General features: G+C 39.7%; 1 protein-coding gene across 1 annotated transcript in view; it reads right to left on the reverse strand.

Annotated features, from left to right (window-relative positions):
- tnpo3 (transportin 3) overlaps positions 1 to 21,945 on the reverse strand; it is a 72,515-nt gene that overhangs the window by 47,618 nt on the left and 2,952 nt on the right. Inside the window, exons 2-8 of the mRNA XM_072562808.1 lie at positions 14,869 to 15,069; positions 13,324 to 13,397; positions 11,600 to 11,756; positions 8,283 to 8,426; positions 8,005 to 8,180; positions 3,883 to 4,021; positions 1,054 to 1,200 (exon numbers count right to left, since the gene is read on the reverse strand). Coding sequence (XP_072418909.1) covers positions 1,054 to 1,200; positions 3,883 to 4,021; positions 8,005 to 8,180; positions 8,283 to 8,426; positions 11,600 to 11,756; positions 13,324 to 13,397; positions 14,869 to 15,069 — 1,038 coding nt within the window. The remainder of the gene's footprint in view (positions 1 to 1,053; positions 1,201 to 3,882; positions 4,022 to 8,004; positions 8,181 to 8,282; positions 8,427 to 11,599; positions 11,757 to 13,323; positions 13,398 to 14,868; positions 15,070 to 21,945) is intronic.

Below are 21,945 nucleotides of genomic sequence, written 5' to 3' on the forward strand. Positions count from 1 at the left end.
TGGCTCACTAAATACCTTCAGGAAAGGAAATCTGGCATCCTCACCTGGTCTCACCTACATGTGACTGCAGACCACAGCAAATGTGGTTGACTCTCAACAACCCTCTGAATGGCCTAGCAAGCCATTTAGTTCAAGGACAGCTAGGGATAGGCAATAAATGCTGGCCTGCTAGTGATGCCCATGTCCCACAAGTGAATACAAACAAAATTCAATCTACTTCAACATGTACACTCTATCCCATACTGGTATCCATTTCATTTTATGAAATCATCTATGTGCGCTACCTTTTTATCCAAAGATAATTTTTAAATATTTGTCTATCTTATATTCCAATCACTTATTCTGCTGCCCCTCCAGATTTACTCACCTGCTACTGCACATGAGCCACTGGACCCTGTGGAAAATTATTTGGTTTTACTGGGAGGCAGAGAAGAACTAGCTGGTAAGATTACTATCCCTCTAATTGCCAAAGACATTTTACTCATTGTTCAGATGCACCTGTCAGTGTGTTATTCCCTATGAGCTTTCTTTTTAAATACTACAAAGTTCTCACCAAATCATGGAGTTAAAGTAATTCTGAATTTAGATCCATCAACACTGTTGAATCAAGAGGGGCAGACAATTCTTTTTAATAATTCTGAGAAATAGTATGAAAGCAAAAACATTGAAGTCTTCTAAGCTGCTGATCAAGTAAGTGATCCCCTATTGGAAACTGATCATTTCAGATATTGGTTGAGCACAGAATCAAGTTTAGCGCTGCTGCTGTTTATGCCCCATAATTGTACCTAAACACTCACCACTTTGGCTCAGTGATAATGACACCAATTTGGAAGACGAATGGAGATATAAATGGAAACCTACTGACATTATGTAACCAGTTTCTTGAATGCAGTAAAGATACCATATCTCCAGATCACCCACATGACAGCATTCTGTTGCTACTGGTTATGAACACGCATATCATGCTCCTTCACTAGATTCCATCAATAGACCAGCTCAGAAGGCTACTCCAGTTTAAAAAAAAAGTCATGGACGAACTTCTGAAAATCTTACATGATCTGATTCTAGTTGGCAGTGTCGAGCCAGGGCATGAAGCAGTCGCTGAATGTATGGACGAAAGACAGCATGACGAGATGGGTCATTCATTTTGTAGAGATGTTCGCCCAATCTATACCAGAAGTTAAAGCTGATCTCTGCCACCTGAATAAACAGAGATGATTCAGTAATCAAGAGAACTAGAGACAGTTTATAGTTCTTCAAAAATCACAAAATTAGATAATTTAGGAAAAGGTTAAATAAGCCGTGAACATTACTTAAGATATCCACTTCCTGATCACTGGGACATCCTTACTTCTTCTCAATTTCTAACAGTGAGAATTTTGTAACCACCTGTCTTTCAGCTCTTAGAAGCAGGACAATCTAGAATTCAAAATGGGACTGAGGGAATGTCACATTGTTGGAGTTATCATCTTTAGCACTGGTCGTCTTTTTAGGTGGATGCAAGTAATCTGTTGGAACAGTTCAACAAAAAAAATTTCCCCAAGCACAACACTGAACAATCAAAAATCAGATTAAACTATCAGGTCTCATTTGCTGTTGGTGGAATCTTAGATTATTTAAAATGGTTGCTGCCTTTTTGGATAGAATAGCAGCTACAAAATGATTTAAAAAGTAGCTTTTTTAATACAAGCTCTTCGTTACACAACTCAAAGTTCTCTCCAGATAAAACTCAACTTCAGTACACCATAATCTGTTTCCTTTCCTACTCTTGCATTTGAACCACTGGTAATTCCTAAAGGATTCATCCTTGGTCTTATCTATTTTCTCATTTGCACATTACCCTTGCACATCACCTAAAAACAATGTTTCCACATGTAGGTGGAAGACACCAAACGTTACTTCAGCATCACCACTTGCAACGCCTCCACAGATTCTACACTATCAGACTTTCTGTTGAACATTCAGCTCTGCAATTAATTATTGACAAGATCGACTATTTTGTACTCCCATTACAAACGCCACACCAAGTCACTGACTCTATCACTCATCCGGTCAAGTACCTGAGGCTGAACAGGCTCTTCTAAACCACGATGTCATATTTGACACTAGAGTGAGCTTCTGATCACATCTGGAACATCAATAAAACTTCTGTAACTTTGCCCAACTCTGCCTCTATCTCAGCTCATCTGTTTTTGAAATTCTCTCATATAATTTTGTTTCCAAGAGACTTGATTATTTTAACACAGTTTGCTGCCCTCTCACATTCTTTCTTCTTTAAAATGGAGGATATTGAAAACTGTACTATCCATGCCCTTTCCTGCAAAAAGGTCCTACTCACCAATTATTTCAGTACTCAATGAACTAGATGGACTTCTCATTAAGAAAGATTCCCAGAATTAAAACAGTCATTCGTTTTTCAAATCGTTCCATGACCTCACGATTCCCCTGGTCTTGCAACTTCTCATTTCTAAATCATCTCTGGCTTTCTGAGCAACTCTGACCTACGCTGCTCCCCTCCTAGTGGAGCTGCTTTCAGATACCAACATCTTAAGCTGTGGAATTTCTCTCTAAACCTCCACCTTCCTAGCTTTTTAAAAAAATATTCCTTAAAAGCTGCTTCCAGGAGTGAGTTTTTTGGTTATAGAATTTCTAGAATTCCTAGTTTGAAACAGGCCATTTGGCCCAACAAGTCCACACCGATACACACCCATTCCCCAACTCTATTAATCCTACATTCCCCCTGACTAATGCATTTAGCCTACACATCCCTAAACACTATGGGCAATTTAGCACGGCCAATTCACCTAACCTGCACATCTTTGGACTCTGGGAGGAAACTGGAGCACCCGGAGGAAAGCCCACAGCCTTGGGGAGAATGAAGAAGGGCTCATGCCCTAAACGCCGATTCTCCTGCTCCTTAGATGCTGCCTGACCTGCTGCGCTTTTCCAGCAACACATTTTTCAGCTCTGATCTCCAGCATCTGCAGTCCTCACTTTCTCCATGGGGAGAATGTGCAAACTCCACACAGTCACCCATAGCTAGAATTGAACCTACGTCCCTAGCACCGTGAGGCAGCTGTGTTAACCACTGAGCCACCGTGCTACCCTTGAGTTGGTTACGTATCCTAATAGGTGGCTTGATGTCAGACATTGCTTTATACCGTCTTGTGAAATGCTCTGGGACATCTTACTATGCTAAAAGCACTATATAAAGTTGTTTCTGAATTGCCATGTTTGCGCTGAGTCTTCCTGTCCTGCTGAGTATAAACATCACTAAAAGGTTATCTGGTCATTTTTCTCATTGCTGTTTGTGGAACCTGGCTGCATGCAACTTGATCCCCATATTTCAACAATACAAGAGTGACCACACCTTACAATTGGCTGCAAAACACTTTAAATTGCTCTGAAGTCAAAAGGGACGACACAATTAATTACAAATTTGATTGTAAGTACACATCTAAAATGGACACACAGGAAAGCTTTACTTCAAAGTAAAGGTTTCGAATTTCCATGGTTCAGTGTTCACCTCCATGTTTTGAGTGTCAGTCACTAACTACTCTGTAAGAAGTTAACTTAGGAAATGCATAATAATTTATTACTAAGGGTAGAATAAAAAATGTTCATCAGGTTCGCCCAACAAATGGTCCTCTGCTGGGAAGTGCCCATCAGATCAGGATGAATTAGATGTGATTAAAATTGAAAGCCCCAACACTTTGCCACCATTCTCAACCTTGCCCCTCAGCTGGGAACAGAAGAGCAGCTGAAAATACACCCAAAGGAGACTTATGCCTTCAGAAGCGAGGAAGGTTACAGTGCAACCAGTCAAAACTAACATAATTGCCAGGATTTCCCATGACACTGTGACCAAGCCTATCTCCATACCTCGTATTGCGCATGCCCAGCACAAATCAATAGCAGTTCCAGTGTCCGCAGGTCTCCAAGCCCTTGCCCGGGGGTCTGTACAATAGTCTCTAGAAACGTCTCACATAACTCAGTAAAAATCCGACAATAATTCAGAACCCTGGGCAGAGAAAGAATGAAGATTAGGATCAGGACAGAGAAAAATCTGATAAATGAAAGTAATCCATTATTAATCAATCAGGTAGGACACAGCAGTACGTCTAGAGAGCAATATGGCATGTTCAGCAACCTGATGCCCTGTTAATTGGAAACACAATTTGATAAGATAATCAAAAAACAAAGTTTACTCCAAGTTAGCTGGTCTTAACCCAGGAGGAGTTGGGTGCTACATTTTGTTTACTGCTTACAAACTGGAGCAACAAGAACCAAAATTCCCCATTCTGTTGATCCTGTCATGCAGATGTACATCAACTGAAGATCAGACTAATCAGGAAGGGTCTACATGGCACAATCATGCAAAAATAGTAGCATTTTTAATCGATTCTTGGAATGGTGGTGTTGTTGGCAGGTTAGCGAGTTGATACCGGAAAGTGATGTGATTTAACAGATTGGCTCACAAGGCCATTTCAGAGGACGGTTAATAATCACATTGTTGCAAAACTGGAGTCACATATAGAACAGACCAGGAGAGATAACAGGCTTCCCTTCCCACATCCCCTAACGCACAAAGAATAAAAGGAAACGTTCCTTCCTTTTGAAAAATATGAAAATGTCTTTGTCACTATACTAATGCCAACTTCAACAACCAGATTTTATTTCTAAACTGAATACAAATTTGCTAAGTCCCATGGCATAATTTAAGTATCATTCTATGAATTACTAATGCTGGATATGAATCACTAGTTTAGTTCAGTAATGCAACCGCTAGATCACTGAAAATGTGAGGTCAGGAAAAAGAACAAATATAAAGAGCACACAAAGAGAATTAAGAAAAGATGACTACACCATGCAAAGAATTGCAAGACATCAAACTCATGACTGAGAAACCAAATAATATTGTATCTCTTACCATCATTGACACCATGTTTAATACTACTTTGGAGGTATCTCCCTCAAAGCATCCCACTACACATATATAGACCTGTACTGTCATCCCTTCATCATCGTGTCAAAATCCTGGAACTCCTTAACCTTTACTACATGGATTGCAGAAGATCAAAAAAAAAGCTCACCACTTTCTCATGGGCAACCAAGAATGGGAAATAAATGCCGTCCCAGCCAACAACATCCACATCAGTGAATTCTTATTTTAAAAAACAGTGACGTGATTTATGTATGGAACTGCAGGAGATGGGCGAGATACTAAACAAGTACTCCATGTCAGTATTTACTGTGGAGAAGGACATATAAGTTAGGAAACTTGGAGAAATAAACAGTGATATCTTGAAAAGGGTCCATATTACACAGGTAGTGGTGCTGGAAATGTTAAAATGATTAAAGATGGATAAGTCCCCAGGACTTGATCAGGTGGAATTTTGTGGGAAGCTAGAGAAATGATTGCTGGGCCCTTTGCTAAGATACTTGATTCATTGATAACAATAGGTGAGGTACCAGAAGACTGGAGGGTGGCTGATATGGTGCCATTATTTAAGCAAGGTGGTAAGGAAAAGCCAGGAAATAACAGACCATCGAACCTGATGTCAGTGGTGAATAAGTAGTTGGAAGGGATTCAGAGGGACAGGATTTACATGTACTTAGAAAGTCAAACACTGATTGGGGAGAGTCAATACAGCTTTGTGCATGGGAAATCATGTCTCACTAACTAGACTGAATTTTGTTGAAGAAGTGACAAGGAGACAGAGTGGTGGACGTTGTCTCTATGGACTTCATTAAGGCTTTCAACAAGGCTCTGCATGGTAGGCTGGTTAGCAAGGTTATATCACGTGGAATCCAGGATGAGCTAGCCATTTGGATTGTAGATGACACCAAAATAGACGGAGTCGTAGACAGTGAAGAATCCCAGAGGTGTAGTAGACAGTTATCCCAGTACAACAGGATCTTGATTAGATGGGCCAATGAGTTACAAATGTACACTGGCTTTTATTGGTCAGTGCATTTAGCACTGAAATTGGAATGTCATGTTACGACTGGACAGGACATTGGTGAGGTTACTTTTAGAATTGCGTATATAGTTCTGGTCTTCCTGCAATAGGAAAGTCGTTGTTAAACTTGAGAGGGTGCAATAAAGATTTATATGGATATTGGCAGGGCTGAAGGTTTTGAATTAAAGGGAGAGACTGAATAGTCTGGGCCTTTTTGCCCTGGAGCATCAGAAACTGAGGGGTGACCTTGTAGAGGTTTATGAAATCATGAGTGGCATGGATGGGGTGAATAGTCAAGGGCTTTTCCCTAGGGTAGGGGAGTCCAAAACTTGAGGGCATAGGTTTAAGGGGAGAAGGGAAAAATTTAAAAGGGACCTAAGGGGCAACTTTTTCACGCAGAAAATGTGTATGTATGAAACAAGCTGCTAGAGGTGGTGTGGAAGCCGGTACTATTTATAACATTTAAAAAGCATCAGGATGGGTATATGAATAGGAAGGGTTGAGGAATATGGGCCAACTGCTGACAAATGGGACTAGGTCAAATTGGAATGTCTGGTTGACACAGATGAATTAGACTGAAATTTAATCCTGACTCATTTTGTTTACTCCCAACAAAGGAGATGGGTGCTTCCATTAAAAGTAGCCACTGTGATCCAGCTGTGCATGTCCAATTGCACCTGTGACATCATGACATTGGTAAAAGGCAGCCTATCGAGTAAAGGTAGTGTGGCTCTCAAGACACTTTTCAAACAGTTGATGCATTTTTAAATAGTTGCAAACCACAATAGATCTTTGCTGTATCTTAAGGCTGTATTTTAAGGCCATTATCTTTGAAAACCTGATGGACTTTAATGTCAGTGATTTGCTAAACAAAAAGCAGTAAAGTACATAGAGTTTATCAAAACAGAGAAAAAGGTATGCACAAAATTTCAAAACATCACTTGGAAGGGCTCTTCCTAAATGTATTTTAATTTATTTAGGCCAGGTCATCTTATTTACATTCATTTATAATTCGTGGTATGTTGCTGCTGGTTGAGAGTTGAAAGCAATGCTCCAATTTAGTACATGCACACGGTATTACATCTAACAATGGTGCTGGCCACAAACACAACCATCTTAAAGGCAATTTGCTAGATGTGCCAAGTTCAGGAAATGGGGAACAGGATGATGCAATCTACTGATTTATTGGGGCAAGTGATTGTGTTGTGGCACTGTACTGATGATAGTTTCTGCTGCTGTCAATTTTGTTTAATGCACATTACATTCAATATCTTATCTTCCAATTTCTCTTCATACCCTAAATCTGCTAAAGGTTTTGTCCACCTTATTACTGCAGTCATCACCAGCCTTAAATCTCAGCTCATACCATTGTTTGATCTGATATCACAATGAGAGACAGCAATCATTTCTATTTGCCATCAGTAATAGCTTATTTTTAGTGATTTGCCAGGGTTGGACAGTTTGAGCTATAGGGAGAGGCTGCATAGCCTAGGGCCGTTTTCCCTGGAGCACTGGATGCTCAGGGGTGACCTTATAGAGGTTTATAATGTCATGAGGGACATGGATAGGTTAAATAGACAAGGTCTTTTCTCTTGGGTGGGGCAAGTCCAGAACTAGAGGGCATAGATTTAAGGTGAGAGGGGAAAGATTTAAAAGGGATCTAAGGGACAATTTGTTCACGCAGAGGGTGGTGCATGTACAGAATGAGCTGCCAGAGAAAGTAGTGGAGGCTGGTACAATTACAACATTTAAAAGGCAGCTGGATAGGTATAGGAAAGATTTAGAGGGATATGGACCAAGTGCTGGCAAATGGGACTGGATTAATTTAGGGTATCTCATTGGCATGGACAATTAGTACAGCCTCCAGCCTCTATGTAGATAGAGGAAAATAAATTCAAAACTAAATTTAATTTCCACCATGCCCACATCTATTTCACTCTAATTTACACTGAGACAGTTGAGTGCCTCAGAGAGATGGGAAGCACTGCTGTCAATATGTCAAAGTAAAACCTTACAATGATAAAATTTACAAGATGCTTACTTGTCCAGATCCTCACGTGCTACAGCCATGTGATATGCAGATTCTAAAGTTAAAACACCCTGGAATAAGTGCAGAGCAAGAGGTAGGGTTGTCTCTACATTCTCAATGGCATACAGTGCTGAACAGATACAGTCAGATGCAGCCTCATGCAGGTTTGTTGAGGTATCATCACATTGCTGAAACAAAAAGACACTGTATTAAAATTCTTAGTTTAGCTTGGGAGGAAGCAGCCAAAGATTCTATACAGAAAACTGTGCATTTAGCCCCAAAATACTCACCAAGACCTGAAAAAGGATTAGTAGCAGTCGATTATTTGCCATGAAGTTGCTGTCCAACACACCCAAGTTAAACCAGCTCCCCAAGCATCGGAACACCTTAATCAGAGTCTTCTCCTCATTGCCGCTACGTTCTGTACAGGCTGCCTGGGGAAAAATAAAAGAGGTAGACATAAAAGAGGCTTTTCTTTATACAGGGCAAGTTTTTCACACAGAGTATGGTGCACATATGGAATGAACTGCTACAGGAAATGGTACATGCAGGTACAATTACAACATTTAAAAGACATTTGGACAGGTACATGAATAGGAAAGGTTTGGAGGGATGTGGGCAAATGGGACTCGTTTAGTTTAGGAAAAATGGTTGACGTAGACAAAAGGGTCTGCTTCTCTGCTGGATGGCTAAGTCTGAATCCTTGCCGGAATTACAGATTCAAAGTTGCTGCCAGCAATTTCCATACCTCAATGCTGCAATTATTTGAGTCTCAATATTTTGAACTAGGTAAGTTGATCAACCACTGCTGTAGATCATCCTATTCTCACACTCATAACTGGTAAAGAACAGGAAGATTTCAAAAAAACATACAATATGATGGATTTTCCAGTCCCTTCAAAAGACAAGCATACAATAATGATCCATTCCACCCAACCAGTCCATGACAGCATTTGGACACACTAGCCTTTTTGCATTCTTCCTCATCCAACAATTGATGGAACCCTCAATTCCCTTCTCCCTTGTGTTTATATCTACTTTCCCTTCAATTTGTCTATTCTGTTCACCTTAAACATTCCCTGTGCAAGCAAATCCTCATTCTTACCATTCATTGGGTAAAAGGAGGAATTTATACAGTATCTCTTAGTTTCCTTGGATTTGCCACATCATTCAGGTACATCACAATCGACCTGTATCCTACTTCCATTTACTTAAAACTTAGGAGTAATAAAACATTTACCCTTCAAGGTTCCATAATCATTAACACCTATACGTCACAAAAATCTAACATTTTCGGTTCTGAACTTTCAACTAAACCCGAGCCTCAGGGGTTTAGCTTTTCAGGGCACAGGAGAAGGGATTTTCTGACTATGATCTATAGTCCATTGAACTATTAGTAAAAATTTTATGGTCACTTTTTTTACTCTGGATTCTTTATCCTGCAAAGTAAACCCTTGTTGTTTAAAATAAACTCCTTTTGTCATCTTAAACATTTCAATTAAGACACCACCTCATCCTTTTACTTAAGAGACTGTTTTCAATTTTGTTAGGATCATCTGCAAACTGCACTCGGAAGGACTTCCTAGAAATAGAGACACCACAACTGGTTTGAGCATCTCTATAATATCTAATGGTTAAGGATGTCAGACAGAAGGAACATTGGTCCAAGGTGTTGACCAAAAGTTTAGTGATCTCAAGTTTTAAGTTTTCAGTCTGGTCATTTAATACTATAGCAATTTATCAAGGCTCTAAACTCAGTAGTTCCCTCTTATCAATTCTCCAATGAGTATGGAGGGTAGCTTATTGATTGGTGGGATTACTGCATGGACAGGAAAAGAGAAAAAAGTCCTTTCTGCTCCATGGGATGTTTCAATTCTCCCTGGACTTGCCATGCATCTGCGACACCTCATGCTGCAATCTTCAAAAGGTTACAGTCAGATTTTCTGTATGCGTGGGTACACATCCCGAAGCTTGCACAGCACAAGGTGCTCCTGCTAGTCAAGACCCCACAACAACTGCATTAACTGTATTTTTCCTCATTCCAACATAATATACTGTTTCACAGAGCCACAGCAAAATATAATGTGTGCTTTCCTAATCAACTATCAAACAGCAAATTCCACAACCCTTTGTATAGTAAAGAGAAATATGAACTTATGAGAGGAAATGGGAGAGATAGAGAATTAATGGTAAGGAGAACATTTAGATTACTTACAGCGTGGAAACAGGCCCTTCGGCCCAACAAGTCCACACTGCCCCGCCGAAGCGCAACCCACCCATACCCCTACATTTACCCCTTACCTAACACTATGGGCAATTTAGCATGGCCAATTCACCTGACCTGCACATCTTTGGACTGTGGGAGGAAACCGGAGCACCCGGAGGAAACCCACACAGACACGGGGAGAATGTGCAAACTCCACACAGTCAGTTGCCTGAGGCGGGAATTGCTGTGAGGCAGCAGTGCGAACCACTGTGCCACCGTGCCGCGCACTGAACTGTGAACACTGAACGTGAACTATTATTTTTAAGAACAGAGTTTCTTTGAAGTTGAAAGATTCCTACCAGATCTGGAGAACTCACTAAGTCAGTCAGACATGAGCCCTGCACACATTGTGAGGAAAGCCCAATACTCCCCTCCAATGCCACTTCTCAAAGTAATTTTAGGACCAGGTTTAGTTTAGACAGGCAATTAAATTCAAACATATTCAAATTCGGTCACACATGCATCAAGCAAGTTTCACTGCAGCAAACCACTGAGAACAAAGGTCAAGGGTAGTTTTTGTGAAGAATACATCTCTCTAAGTAATGTATCCATCCTGGCAACTGAGGGTTTAACAGCTGCTTGTTTAATCCAAAGACTGAACCATGAGCAAATATTGGAGAAGTCAGAGTTCTTCACTTTTCTTTCCCTTTTTAAGGAGATGTGACAAAGAAAGGATGTGATAATAATGATGTTAAGTCATTAAAAGTTCATCCAAAACATTGCTGCATGCACCTTAATTTTCATCAAATCCCAATCAGCCACTATCCCACACTTTAGCTCTTGATCTTGCAACACAATTTAAAGATCTTCTTCTTCATATATGCAATAGTATCTGTTGAAAGTAATTCTCTGGCAGCAAAGGCATCAGGACATGACAGACATTACTTAAATATAAAAATATGAGAGCTAAGAAGCCTTTGTATTGGATCCAGCATTTCTTTTGGAAAAAATGGATGCCAAGATTAATTGCGACAGATCAGGTAGTGCATAGAAACTAAACAAAGAACTTTACCTTGCAGGCTGAATCCCACAGGTGAAACAGCCCCACAAATTTGTTAGCTGATCTTAAACAGCATGCCGGCTGTGTTAGCACAACTGACCTCATTGGTCAGGTCAAGGAAGGTGAAAAAATTAGACAGACAGGGTACAGCTTGGTTCTGATTTGCCTTTCCATTTCATAAAATATCCCCACCCCTTTTATAGTTGAGTAGCCTCCTGATATTCACTGTCTCTGCTTCACTTGTCAAGATACCAGATGAGAAGAAATGGTTAGAAGAGGAAAATGAAAGGTGCGCCATCCAGTCATTTCTTCCCCACTAGGTATTAACATTATGTACATACCAGCAGTGATACCACAGTGCTCGAGGAGTACGCCAGATCCTCAATTATTTCTGTGCGGCGGTTGGCTCCTATTCGAAGAGAGCGACTATGAACCTCCTCTGGAAGGACGGTCAGGATTTCCAACAGGAAAGAAAGGGATGATGGGTCATTACTATACCTGAAATTGAACACATTATGGGGTCATTGGCATACCTGTGATTAATGCAGACTGTCAGCTGATTTACCCAAGCACACAGAAAACGACATGGCATCATTTTTGCTCTAAACAAGATATGACAACTTGACCAACATTTTCCTTCTGAACAAAATTTGAGACCTAAACATAACCAATTAAAAGCATATTGCTCTAGTATAATCAGCATAAAAATATATTTTGCCAGTTTGATCTCATTATGACAAAAATGCATGCTTCAAAAGGAACATAGGAATTAGGAACAGGAGTAGGCAATTCAGCCCTTCGAGCCTACTCCACAATTTAACATGATCATGGTTAATCTTTTCCTGGTTTCCACTCTACTGTCCTGCATGCTCCCCATAGCCCTTTATTCCACTTTTCATCAGAAACCAATTTATTTCTTTCTTGAATCTTGATTGATTCTGCATATGGGGCACAGAGTTCCATTGATTCACAACCCTCAGAGAAATAGTTTCTCATCTCAGTTTTGAACCTACTTCCTCTTACTCTATACCTATGATAGCTTGTTCTAGACTGTCTCATAAGGGGGAGCATTTGTAAAACATCCACCTTAATCAATCCCCTTTAGCATTTTACATACCTCAATCAGATCCTCCCTCATTCATCTCAACTGCAGCAAGTACAAGCCTAATCTATTCAACTGTTTCTCATAAGACAGCCATTTCATCCCTAGAATCAACCTTGCGAACCTCCTCTGAACTGCCTCCAGTGCCACCTCATCCTTCCTCAAGACTGGAGACCAAAGTGGAACTCAATAAGGCCTCACCAATGCCTTATATAATTGGAACAACACTTCTTTATTTGTACAATCCAGACCTTTTGCAATAAATGCCAAGATTCAGGTTGTATTTATTGTATGCCACACCTGCATATCCACTTACTGCACAAGGACACCCTGATCCCTCTGCACTGAATCTGCTTCCCATTTAAAAATAAATTACCCTTATATTTCTCCAGCCAAAATGGATAAGCTGGCATTTATATACATTAAACTCCAAATGCTGGATTCTGGCCCATTTTCCTAGCCTATCAATATCCATCTGCAAATGCTTTATCTCAGCTCAAGCCTGCTTTCTCACCCATTTTAGTATCATCTGTGAACTGTGCAATGCTACATTCTGCCCCTGCTTGCAGATCATTTATATAAACAATAAATAGTTGAGGTCCAAGAACTGAACCCTGCTGCACTTCACTAGTTACAGTTCACATATCAGAGAAGGACCTATTTATCCCAACCCTCTACTTTCTGTCAGCCAGTCAGCCATGACATGATAGAGGAGTGCCTTACTTTGACTAGCTTATTCTCTTAATGCATATGCTCGTGGAAAATTACAGGACAGGAAGTACTGAGGTGGTGTGCAAGATGCAGAAACTGGTTACTGCTACCAACAATCTTCCTACTGAAATGCTCTGGGCTTTGGGAAGAAAACGTGAGAAACCGAAAGACCGTCCTTTGCTCACTAGTATGGAGTAGCGAGGCAGATCTTCTACATTTATAGAAACATGTCCCAGACCTATAGACACTTACTTTTCAGTTAGCATTTGCACACATCCTTTCCACGAGGCCATTTGCAAGGCAAGATCTGCAATCGCCAGTGCCAGCTAAAGAGAAGGGAGAAACAAATGGTGTTTGAGAAATTTTAACCTGCCATAAAACTCTCAGGGTGCTGCAATGCTTCCATCATCAGTTCTGATAGAAGTCTCTGTCTGCAGCTTAATCAAACCGTAAAATCAACCAAAACAGCCAAGCCCAGAATGGAGAGAATTTGACAACACAATTCAACATCAAACTAAGGGTTTGTCCAAATGATTGTACAGACTCACTCTTTGCTCGAAGTAACTTGCGTTTACTGTTGAAAGTACAGAGTGTTGTGAAGTTTTATTTCCTTTGCTGAAGGAAATTGAGTAGGGACTGAGGTTCCTTATTGAAATGATTCACACTGTGATGAAATACAATGGGTATACAGCGTCTGCAGTATTTCACCTTTTTGTTCAAGTTACAATAGAGTTTTTTGCTTCTGTATCAGTACTGTTATGAAGTTTTTGCATTAAGTTCCTGTAAAAGGTGTGGTTCAATCTGATTCTTCTTAAATCCAGCTCTTTAATTAGTTTTGGAGCATCTTGATACAGCTTTGATTGGAGACCTTGGTTCCAGTTCTAGTGGAACAACAGGTCTCTGAGAAACACATTCAGGTCACCATGTCCATCACAATAAGAATGAGATTCAGCTTGTTATACAGTCATAAGCAAAATGAAGTGCAATCCTTTTCTTAATCGCAGAAACTTTCACAGAATTCAGCATTACATATCTGCTTCCCACCAACCAACATCTTGGTCTAACTGTCCGTTTTTTTAATTTCTCTCAATAAAAGAAAGCAAATAGAATCACATTTAAAAAGGTGGCAGCCACTTAAAAGGGGTACAGTAAGAAAATCTTCAAACTAATCTTGCAAAATTTAAATTAAAATGCGATTTTTTTGGTGGGGGGGGGCAGCTAAAGTGAATGACGAGTGGAATAATATTTCTTTTTGATTTCAATTTGGGATCCATGCGCACAAAATTCTTAATGAATCAATACTCCTATTTGTTTATCCTTTGGTTGCGTCTATTAACACAAAATGCATGCACACTCTGCACTTCTTAAAGTCACATGTGTGCATTTAAACAAGTCCATCTTTAAACTTAGAGTGACTGTGGAGAGGAGGCCAGACAGCAAGGGGTAAAGAGGATGAGTGGAGTGGTCTCTTCTTTCCCCATCACTGCCCTCCCCTGTCTCCTTAACAATTGTCCAAAGTTTAAAGCCACTTCACTTACATGCAAATGCACAAATTTAAGGAAAGCATAGAGTTCACATGGGTGTCAACAGATGAGGCCTTAACATAAACAAAGTCTAAACTGACTGAATGGATAAATGGAGGAGGAAAGTGCAACCTTACAGTGTTTTCAGATAAATAAGGAAGAAAAGCAAGCATCAGTTCTTGAGAAAGTCTCATGGCTATCAGCCTGTCTAGTATTGCCCCCATTAACACTTGTACTAAAGATAACTCACCAAAAAAGTTGGAGAAGAACTTACCTGTGTAACAATTACAGGAGACACATCTTTCAAGTTTTGAATGTGGGTGAGCAGCGAGTCTCGCAGAGACGCATGCGTTTCAGGTGGAAGTTCATTAAATGATGCCTGAATTTTCATCTTCATTGTCTGTGCTGCAAAATAGCAGAGCTCCACCTCTTGTTGCAACTGCAGCAACTGATCAGCAATTTCCCAGGCATACATCTGAATGGAATGGGATGGGGCGGGGGTGTGTGTGTGTGGCAAGACAGGGAGAGGTCGGGATCATGGTAGGGGAAGGTCAGAGTCGAGGGGGCAGGAGAGGGTGAGAACAGAGAAATAAATAACATTTTAAATCGAGTCATTTTATTTTTGCATTGAAAAGCTCTCAATTCAGTCAGGATCCCCCACCCGAATGTAGTTTCAGGTCGTAAATAAGTTCCTAAACAGCTCCTATTTTATCCCAAAAATACTTACAACAAAATAAACTGAATTCATTTGCATAGATCTATTTTCACAGCAAATCACTTTAGGAAACCCTTTTTTGCAATTTAACAATATCTGAAGTATTGATATCAAAATTATGACATTGTGACATTAACATATTCAAAATACAAATTGGTGTGTTACCCATGAAGATAGAATCAAATGGAGTATAACCAAATATGCAGCACATACAAGTCATTATCCTTTGAAAACAATCAAGGTGTTGCCACTCAGTCTCAACCAATATTCTGATGGACCGATTATCTCACTCCAAACAAAATGTCCTGACTGACACTTTTACTCATTACTTTCAGTAAAGTTAATATAGCTCAAACATGGCAAAAAAAAATTTTGGATCTTACTGTGCAAACATTGACTGCCAAGTTTGCTACATCTATTCAATTATACACTTCAAATAATACTGCATTGATTGTAAAGGCTTCTGGAAGGTCCAGAGGTTGCGAAAAACATTAAATGTTTCGGTGTTAAAGTTATTCATTAAAAACCAGCACTGCATAATTATTCCAGGACTGCATTAGTACATGCATAGATAATGGCTGAACCTTCTCATAATCAAAATAACTTCATAAGTTCTTAAATTAAGTTTTCAATATATTAGGAGGGACTGATGGGTAATGAGAACAGAGAAACAATTTCCACTGGTTGGGAAATCTAGGACAGGAGAACACAGCTTCAAGAAAAATCACAGTCAGCCCACTCAGAAGTGAAGTTTAGAAACACTCTTCCACAAAGGGTAGAAATGTGAACCTCACTATCACAAACAACATTCGATGATAGTTTAGGAATTGACCGAGCAACCTCAAATTTAAAATTATTAAGCAAAAGGTACAAAGGGGTGAAGGCCACCCACCAACCAGCAATAATCTCTCTGAACGCCAAAACACCCTCAATGCACTAAAGAGCGTTATGTTTCCAAGTTTCTACTGAACTGCTAAGAGGAAGCGAAAAATTGGTACACATGGGGTGTGACTTATGTCCCTGTGAAATTCATTCTCTTTGCACAGATTCCTTGAGGTAGTGGTCAATGCTCAAACATCTAATTCAGATGTTTCCTCACTCTCCTTTAGCCACTTCCCTCTCTCCCCATACAGGGAAGATGCTTGGACTCAACATGGGATGTAGCCATGTTAGACTCAAAGTATCATTCCATCAGATACAGGCTGGCAAAGAGCAAAGAGTTCAGTTAATTTTAAGGAGCTGCACAGCCATGCAAGATATTCAGTCTGTAGTACAACGTACTGACTGGAAGAGGTTCCCAAGTCAACTGTTCGGAAGCTGAATCAGTATGCTGGATGGGATGACAATATCCCCCAGGTATCCCAGGAACCGAGATGAAGATGACCACCAGCAGACCTTTGGGGTTTGCAGGATAATTTCACTCCTTTATTCTGTTGGGATTCAATAGCTCTCATCACTCAATTCTTCCAACTAATCCATCTTCAATCTTTTCCACGAAATAGAAAGCACAAGAAATAATGGGGAGGAGAAACAAAAACCTTCAACTGTACTGCAAACTTCATATAACAAAGAGAGGCCTCTCTCACACTGGCTGAAAATGTGTTGCTGGAAAAGCGCAGCAGGTCAGACAGCATCCAAGGAACAGGAGAATCAACGTTTCGGGCATAAGCCCTTCTCCATTCCTGAAGAAGGGCTTATGCCCGAAATGTCGATTCTCTTGTTCCTTGGATGCTGCCTGACCTGCTGCGCTTTTCCAGCAACACATTTTCAGCTCTCTCACTCTACTCCATTTAGGACCCTCCAATGGCATAAACTTGGTATACATTCATGATAATCTGAGAATCAGAATGGAATGCCAAACAGCCACACAAAGACTAGAAGGAAACTGTAAAGGCACCTTCAAAAAGGAGAAGACTGAACTACATTTTGGGCTAAATACAGGAGGTTTACTGTAAATGGTGCTTTGTCAGAAGGACCAATCTAGGCCAACCAACTTGTAAAATCAAAGCTGCAGGTAAATATAACACACAACAGATTTGCACAAGTAGCACAATGAAATATCAATATCACAAAGTAACACCACAAAGGACATTAGGCTAACAAAACCAAAACAGTTATGAAAAAGATGTTTGAGGCAAACTAGTGATTACTGTGCCTAAGAGCCAAGCAATGAGGAGTTCAAATGCCAAGATGGTCAGTTATAAAAACAAATTAATCAGTAAAAAGACCTTTTTGCTAATGGAACCTGCTTTCCTGACCCAATCTAGAGCTGCCCCTTCATATTATGCAGTTGGCCCTTATTGCACTCAGGGCAACTGGAGGTAAATGTCACCCATACTCTTAGTGCAATTTTATTCCTGAGAATAAATATTTTAAAATTCTGACTTTATAAGGATACAACAGAAGACATCTGTAAAATCAAAAAAGTGAAACTATCTATTTTTAACTGGCTTCTCTTCAGGACAACTTTTTAAAACTCTAAACATGTAATAGGTGCAACACTTCAACAATATCAGAAATGAGCTGGTAGAGCTGAATGACAGGATCACAAACACATTTGCGAATATCCTTTAAATGCATACTGTAATGAGGAAACGTGGATTGGAAAAGGTAAAACAGGTCTCCCACCACTAAGGGAGTAGATGGTAATCCTTCATATAACAGACTAGAAAGCAATTATAGCTAGACATGAATACTAGAGATGTTAATGAAGGATATCCAAGGGCTCAGGTACCAGGTCATGTTGTGGTTAATGAAAGCTAGCATGAAGCAATGATTTTCTCCTGTTCAGAACATTCTTGTCTTGTTGAAACTTGATATCAAAATGTTACTCCCTTTTAGGTTGGCTTAGCTGCATGACTCAATCATTGGTTTAAAAAAAGAACATGGTTTCAATCATTCAGTGATATTACATTGCATCCACTTTTGGGAGAATAATCGCAATCAGCTGGGTTAAACAGTATTTACCACAACCAAGCTCACACTGCAAAGCTGGGAAGATGATCATATTTAAAATCGTAGTCAAGTTACAGCACAGAATGCTACCATTTGGTCCATCATGTCTGGCTCTCTATAAGGACAAACCATCTCAGGCTTTTGCCCTGTAGTCCTGCAAATTCTTCCTCTTCAGACAATGACCCAATTCTCTTAGGGAACCCAAAACTGAATCTGCCTTGACTATACACTCATGCAGCTGAAAATGTGTTGCTGGAAAAGCGCAGCAGGTCAGGCAGCATCCAAGGAGCAGGAGAATCTATGTTTCAGGCATGAGCCCTTCTTCAGGAATTGGTTTCCTGAAGAAGGGCTCATGCCCAAAACATCGATTCTCCTGCTCTTTGGATGCTGCCTGACCTGCTGCGCTTTTCCAGCAACACATTTTCAGCTCTGATCTCCAGCATCTGCAGTCCTCACTTTCTCCTATACACTCATGCAGTACACTCCAGATCCAAATTTCTTATCAGATATTTCTCATGTCACCATTACTTCCATAATTATGGTATCATGTGCAACAAGCAAAAACTACACAGCATACAGGGTTGATAATCAACTGATTTTATAGCAGCCATTAGAGTTAAAATCTAACTATAGGTTTCCATTTTATTGGTCCAAAATCTCTCAATAAAATGGAGAGATTGGCATAGTGAGTCACTAGAGCGCCTTTTTCATTTTGTACCCTGTCAACAACTTAAAATCCCAACACTGTTTTTGTTTCTGAAGAACAGGGTCAGGCAGACTCTTCAAAACAAAGAAAGCAAGCAAAACTGGAAGGGAATGTCAAAATGAAATTAATCACAGGAGCACTCAACATTCCAATACAATGTGTTGGATCAATTGCTTTGACACCACGACTTGTTAATTTCCAAATTTTCATACAGACTACAAAATTCTGTTAAAAGTCGTCCTTTGGATACCAAATGATTCATTGCTTAGTTTTCTGTTCCACACTGCCATCAAGCTTCATAATCTTGCCTGCCACTTCTATATAACAACGAAAGTCTCAAGCTGCAGACAGGGAATCATATAGTTAGAAGTGAGATTTAAAAGAGGTATACAATCAGGAATAATCCTTAGCAATTAAGCAATTTAATAAGGCACACTGGAATGAGTTCCAACTTACTTTACAAAAAGCAAACAAGAGAATGAACACATTCACTTATGTCACATTACACTGGAATCTGACACCTTTCCCAATCATAGAACACACCCTCCATACTCCCATACACATTACCCCTCATTCCCTAATCCAAACACTCCTCTTCAGCACTTCATTTCTCACATTCTATACCGCACACTCTCCCCATCATGGAGCACACTCTTATCACAACTCCCCATACAACACACTTAACACCTAAAAGCAAAGTGGTGGAAAAAGTCAAACGTCGAGCAGCATCTGTAGAGACAAAAACTAAGTTAACATAATGTGGAGATGCCGGTGTTGGACTGGGGTGTACAAAGTTAAAAATCACAACACCAGGTTATAGTCCAGGTTTAATTGGAAGCACTAGCTTTCGGAGTGCTGCCCCTTTATCAGGTGGTTGTGGAGTACACAACTGTTAGACACAGAATTTTTAGCAAAAGTTTGCAGTGTGATGTAACTGAAATTATACATTGAAAAATACCTTGATTGTTTGTTAAGTCTCTCATCTGTTAGAATGACCATGTTAGGTTCACTTCTTTCATATGTAAATCACAAAACTTTTTTAAAAAGTTACATTCTCAGGTTAACTTTAACAATTGGTATCAGCCCAGATAATGTGTTAGCCCCGTGTGCTGCTGTCTGTGCCATAATGTTTAGACTGATTCTAATCTAAAAATGAATTAACAAAATCTTACATGGATTCATGCAGTTTTGAGCAAAGTGCAATGTTACTCTGCAAGTACAAATTCATCCCATAAACATACATGTGTGTGTGTTGGGAGGGGATTGAGAGTGTATGTGAGATTGAGTGTGCGTGCGTATGTGTGCGTGACAGAGAGAGAGAGAGAGAGAGAGCGCGAGAGCAAGGGGTCTAAGTCTGTGAAAGGGTGCATGTGGAGGTGTAGGAGTATGTGTGTCTGTAGGAGTGTGAGAGTGCATCTGTGTGTGTGTTTGTGTATAGGAGTGGCTAACACCTTCAACATATTATCTGGGCTGACATCAACTGTTAAAGTTAACCTGAGAATGTAAGTTTTTAAAAAAAAAGTTTTGTGATTAACATAAGAAAGAAGTGAAACTAATATGGTCATTCTAACAGATGAGAGACTTAACAGACAATCAAGGTATTTTTCAATGGATAATTTCAGTTACATCACACTGTAAACTTCTGCTATAAATTCTGTGTCTTACAGTCTTCTACTTCACAACCACCTGATGAAGGAGCAGTGCTCCGAAAGCTAGTGCTTCCAATTAAACCTGTTGGACTATAACCTGGTGTTGTGTGATTTTTAAATTAACGCAAGTCCAGTATGACTCTTCTTTGGAATCTTAGGAACAGAATAAACCTTAGTGTCTTCCCAGATACAGTACACTAACCAAATAACTAGCTCTTCTGCTGTAACAGAATAAAAATCGATTGCTGAGGCAGTAAAAGTTTGGGCAAAGCAAAGAACATCTTTTTCCCTTCCTACCTTAACTTCCATACTCTATTGGAAGTTCATAAAGTGCCAAGTCTCACTAAGTAGCACATAACACTAGCCAACTACGAAAGGCCGAGCTGAATGAATTAATGAGAATGCTGTCACAGGAAGTTCTTAATTAAGCTGAAGCGTTATTAAAACCTTGCTTAAGGCTGACAATTACAGAATGTAAATTGCAGGTTTTGGTTTAATGCCAACTAAAAACTAAATTAAATATATAGAAAATATTTAGACTTTCTTACCCAACAACTGCACACAATCAGTTCTCCCACTTACCTGAGCATTCTACTTTATACAAAATACAGCCCAACATTCCCTTTTGCATTATCCTGCTTTAAAACATGGGTTGGTACATAATGAGTGACATATAAAATTGTGCTGTACCTTCAAACATTCCCAAGGCAGGGACAACATAGATTGGAGTGGGTAAAGCTCTCTCTATACTGTCCTAAACACATGCAGGAATGTACAGCAAGACACATAAGATACACAGGCAACACAATTCGATAGACTAAAACACCTCAAACTGAGTAATCAATTTTACTATGTTGCACCATTATGCAGTATATTTCTATATTTTAACCTGTTATAAATGCCTGATGTATCATTACGCTCTCTTCATGATATCAAATCAGCCTGGGTGAAATCCAAAATGCTTCTTACAGACATAAATTTAGAATGTCAATGAAATGAAAACAAAGTACCGGAGAAACTCTGGTAGCATCTGTAGAGAAAGAAACAAGGTTTACATTTCACATCCAAAGAGCCATCTTTCAGAACTGTCTTTCTCAGAAGGTACAATTGGACTAATAAAGTAGTCTTTTTTGTTCAAAGTTTATTTACATAACCATTACACTTCAGTAAAGTCATAGTAAGTATGCTATATGAAAAGCAGTGTCAATGAGACCAAGCTGGTCATGCTAGTTCTTACCTTTTCAAAGTTCTGATTTGAACAAGTCCAATTCATATGAACATGGCAACAAATTAGCAAGTCACTGGAGAATCTCAATTTTCAAGACT

This window comes from Chiloscyllium punctatum, chromosome 44 (assembly GCF_047496795.1).
Source record: "Chiloscyllium punctatum isolate Juve2018m chromosome 44, sChiPun1.3, whole genome shotgun sequence".
NCBI lineage: Eukaryota > Metazoa > Chordata > Chondrichthyes > Orectolobiformes > Hemiscylliidae > Chiloscyllium > Chiloscyllium punctatum.